The following is a 5,061-nucleotide window of genomic DNA, read 5'->3' as shown; positions in this document are numbered from 1 at the left end:
TTACCATAGATGTTAACTAATAAGAAAGATTGCAATTCATTAACAATTTACGAAATCGGTTGCTTAGACAAGAGAATAGCAAGGACTGTAAAGTACCAGAGACAATTTACGAGAGGGTTATTCGTAGACGATAGAATTAATGATTTACAATATTCAGGAATTCGTAAAATTACACAAAGAAATCATAAAATATAGCTTCCGAGAGAATACAAAATGATGACAGAGTGAGAAATTCAGAGAATGGTTTGTAATATAAATACACTAAATACACCTTATTATATTAAAGTCAGAGATATCACGCAGAACTTAAATTAACAAAGCAATACGGTACTGCAAAAAAATACAAAGAATAGAATAGCAAGTAAAAACGATACAGAATTGCCAATAGCAATAGGAACAGTACGGTAGTATTTAGCGGCTAAATCTACGCTCGGGTATACTCCAAGGAACTCGATTTACGATACAATAGACACAATATAAATAAAAGATCACAGGCACTATAAAGCATAAAAAGAAATAATAATATAATAAGCACTACTAGCACAGAAAATTAATGAGAAAGCGAAGCATGGATAGCTTAAGATACGATAGAAATTTACAGATAATCAGAGAAATTCACAAATACGAAAGAGTGTTGCGATTCGGATCAGTATTCTTATTAGGAATACTTGTGATGTAATTACAACCTGAGAAGTAAAAGACGGGACACGCGGAGACACAGCTTTTATAACAACGCGTATTTTATTCAAGAGAGAGAGCAGAGTGGCCTACTGCCTAATACAAAATATAACTATACTCAATCTGGTTACAAGCCTTATAGTAAGTCGTTCTCAATATTCCAACATCCCCAATAGAACATATAATACTGTATTATTGTAACCCCATATGTTGATTACAAAAGTTTTGTTTGCTGCTAAACAATGGTTTCGTTAAGATATCTGCTGTCATTTTTTCAGTACCAATATGTTCTATCTTAATATATTTTTGAGAAACTTTTTGGCGAATAAAATGGTGTCTAACATCTGTATGCTTTGTTCTAGCATGATAACCATCCGTCTGTACTAGACCAATTGCACTTTTGTTATCATAATAAATTATAATTTTTTTTGGTTTGGCTATTTAGCCATAGTTCTTCTTTGAATTACTTCAGCCATATCGCTTCTTGAGTCGCTGAACTGAGCGCCATATACTCTGCTTCCGTGGTAGAGAACGCAACTGTAGCTTGTCTTTTACAATTCCATGATATTGCTCCACCTTGTAATATAAACACGTACCCGATGCAAGATCGTCTTTCGTCAATGTCGCTGGCCCAATCAGCGTCACAATACCCAATAACCTCTCCAATTTCTTCAGCTGAGAATTCCAATCTCATCTTGGATGTTCCTTTTAAATACCGGAAAGTCCTTTTAACTGTAGACCAATGAGTCTTTCCTGGATTGTCGTTAAACTTGCTCACCATGTTGATTACATAGACGAGATCTGGCCTTGTTCCTTGAGTTACGTATAGAATGCTTCCAATAGCTTCCTGATACGGTACTTGACTCGTTTCTTAGGCTTCGTCCTCATTCTTCGGTGTCATGTACTTTGTCAGTTTTTGGTTCTGATCGATTGGTGTAACTGCAGATTTGTAGTCAGCCATGTTAAACTTCTTCAAAATTTCCACGATGTATTTCTCTTGATCCAAGTAAATTTTTCCGTATCGACGATCACGTGTGATTCGCAGTCTCACACAATGATGCGCCTCTCCCATTTCTTTCATCTTGAAGCTTTTCTTCAACTTCTTCTTCAGCTTTTCTTTGCCAACTTGATCATTCGTAAAGATCAACATATCATCGACATATACTGCCAAAAGCAACATCTTTTTCTTCGATGTTTTATGATAGATACAAAGGTCTAGTTTGGATCTCTGCATAGCAGGATTCTTTAAGTCTGCATCTAGTTTAATGTTTCACTGCCGGCTCGCTTGCTTCAAACCATATATGGCCTTGTTCAAGCGCCATATTTTATTTTCATTGTAGAATTCCTTGGGTGGTACCATGTATACTTCCTCGTGAAGATCTCCTTGCAAGAATGCGGTGACAGCATCCATTTGGTCAATTTCCAGGTCGAATCTCGCTGCCAGGCCATCAGATATCTAATTGAACTGTACCTGATGACACGTGAGAACGTTTCTTTATAGTCTATACCCCTTTGCTGAGCACATCCCTCAATCACTAGACGTGCCTTTTATTGAAGAATATTACCTTTGTCATCTGTCTTCGTCTTGAATATCCAATTGCTGTTAATAGGTTTTCTATTCGGCGGTAAGTCTATGAGTTCCCAAGTATCATTTTCGATCAACGACTGATACTCTTCTTGCATGGCCTTTTCCAGGATTTTCCAGGACCGTTGTGACCACTCAAAGCTTCTTCTGCTGTCGAAGGATCAGCTGCTTCACTTGTTTGTGCCAGGTATAGTACATAGTCATCCATTCGGGGAGGCTTTCGCTGTCGTCGTGATCTTCTCAAATCCCCACCGATATTGGGTGACGTTGTTTCGCTTGAAATTAAATCTCTTTCCATAACCTCTTTTGCCGTAGAGTCTTCTAGTGTTAACGTGTCTTCTTGAGGATCTTCTGTCGTCGATGCTGTGTCACAATTGGACTCAGACCGCACTTCATCTTCTTCGCTATTTTCACCGTCGTCTTCTGAGTCAGAATCTACAGAGTCCGAAGAATCGAAGTCAAGTGATACTGGAGTAAATTGATTTTCTTCAACGGATGTCGTCCCAGCTTTCTCTAAGTCCTCTATGAAGATGACACCTTGACTCTTATAGAGTTTGTTTGAGTTTGGTCAAATTAATCGATAACCTTTAGTCTCTTCATAGCACCCGATACAAATCATTTCCTCTGATTTAGCATCCCATTTACGACGTTTTTGTTTTGGTATGTAAACCATAGCATTGCAACCAAAGACCCTCAAATGGCTCAAATCCGGCTTGTTCCCTGACCATACCTCTCCTGGAGTTTTTTATAAACACTTGAGTCCTCTACTTGGCGACCGATTGATGATATACACTGCTGACGAGACTGCTTCTGCCCAGAAATCAGTTGTTAGTCGAGGCTGCTCGAAACATAATTTACGCAAAAGACATGGACGTGAAACTGTGGGCAGAAGCCGTCCACACAACCGTGTACGTAATTAATCGTACGGGCACAAGTAGTATTCAAGGAAAGATGCCCCTCGAGCTGTTGTTCGGTGAACCAGCAAAGAGACAAGAATACAAGGTTTTTGGCACCGAAGTCTGGACGCATATACCGAAGCAAAAGCGTACCCAGTGGAACGCAAAAGCCAAAAAAGGATTATTTGTCGGATACAATGACTGTTCTAAAGGATATCGCATCTGGTTTCCTTCTGAAGCAAAACTCGAGATCCTCCGCGATGTCAAGGTTTTGTCTGAAGGTCATCACGAAGAAAAGGAAGACAAAAACGTGGAAATTCATGTAGCGTTCCTTCAAGACAACGAGGAGACAAACGATGAAGAAGAGAAAGAACGACACGATCAGTCCGACGAGGAAGAAAATCAGGATGAAGAACCTCCGGATCAACCTGACGAAGAGGTAGATCTACATCAGAACAGAGTCGAACAACCTGAACCACCAGCTCGCAGGTTGCGAGATCAAGGCTTTTAAACTAAATATCGAAGATTTTCTCATCGCGGAAAGTCAAGAGCCTACAACCTACGAGGAAGCAATCAAAAGTCCAGAACACGACGCTTGGAGAGACGCCATGGGTGCTGAAATGGAATCTCTGTACGAGAACAAAACTTGGCAGCTCGTGCAACCTCCTCCAAATGCAAAAATACTACCTAATCGTTGGGTATATCGTTATAAGCCAGATATAAGCAATCACACGGGACGATACAAGGCGAGACTAGTTGCAAAAGGTTTCTCGCGACGACAAGGAATAGATTACGAGGAAATTTTCAGCCCTGTGGTAAGATTTGCATCAATCCGAGCAATTTTGGCTATAGCCGCTACGAGAAAACGGAACATCAGCAATTCGACTTCAAGACCGCGTTCCTGAATGGGGATCTCACAGAGGAAATATTCATGGCACAGCCTGAGGGTTTTGAGGATGGCACAAAGAAAGTCTGTCGACTCAGAAAAGCTCTATACGGACTCAAACAGGCAGCAAGATGCTGGAATGAGAAATTCGTAAACTGTTTAAAAAAGTTTAATTTGATAGCAACGTCGGAAGACCCGTGTGTATTTTCTTCACATGACAATAACGAACCTTCGATTTTGGCCATTTATGTAGATGACGGTCTAATTGCTTCAACCAGTGAAAGTAAAATTACAAGTCTTTTACAGCATCTGGTGGCGAAGTTCCAAATAACAGTCTCACCATTGGGGGTGTTTCTGGGCATGGAAATAAAGCATCTCGATGACGCGAGGCTCGGTCTTCATGAACCAAGCATCGTACGCCCACAAAATTCTCGAGCGGTTCCGTATGACCGAAGCAAATTCAGTATCCATCCCGGCTGATCAGCATACTGATTTTAGTCTCCAAGACTCAAGTTTGGACGAAGAAGACGCAAAGGCTCCCTACAAGGAAGCCGTGGGAAGTCTACTCTTCTTGGCAACGGTAACAAGAGCAGATATAGCTTATTCCGTCAACGCCGTAAGTCAATACGCCGTGTCTCCAAAAAGAGTTCATTGGAACGCGATAAAAAGAATTTTGAAATATGTTGAGGGTAAATCGACCCGTGGAATTTTGTTTTCTAGTCAATGTAAGAATTTAAGATTGAATGTTTATAGCGACGTGGATTTTGCTAGTGACAAGAAAACGAGAAAATCGACTACCGGGTTTGTAATTAGAGTCGCGAACGCGCCAATAGTGTGCGGGTCATTAAAAAAAAATCGGTAGCAGTAGTATAACAAGGCCGGTTCTACTCACAGATTCCTGTTACCGACACTTACCGACATTCTCCCCGGACTCAAACCTTTTTCCGCGATGACGTCACAGTCCGCCGTACCGACTTGAGGTCAAAAATGTTCAACCTTACCGACAGTTGTATCGG

General features: G+C 40.6%; 1 protein-coding gene across 1 annotated transcript; it reads right to left on the bottom strand.

The window, feature by feature from the left end:
- Nucleotides 1–1,141: 1,141 nt before the first annotated feature.
- Nucleotides 1,142–1,459, bottom strand: LOC124224787 (uncharacterized). The gene has a single exon (XM_046636990.1). The coding sequence runs from the start codon at nt 1,457–1,459 to the stop codon at nt 1,142–1,144; it is 318 nt and encodes a 105-aa protein (XP_046492946.1).
- Nucleotides 1,460–5,061: the final 3,602 nt, after the last annotated feature.

This window comes from Neodiprion pinetum, chromosome 1 (genome assembly GCF_021155775.2).
Source record: "Neodiprion pinetum isolate iyNeoPine1 chromosome 1, iyNeoPine1.2, whole genome shotgun sequence".
NCBI classification, from domain to species: domain Eukaryota; kingdom Metazoa; phylum Arthropoda; class Insecta; order Hymenoptera; family Diprionidae; genus Neodiprion; species Neodiprion pinetum.
The sequence above is the reverse complement of the archived record's forward strand: the minus strand, read 5'-3'. Positions and strand labels throughout refer to the sequence as shown.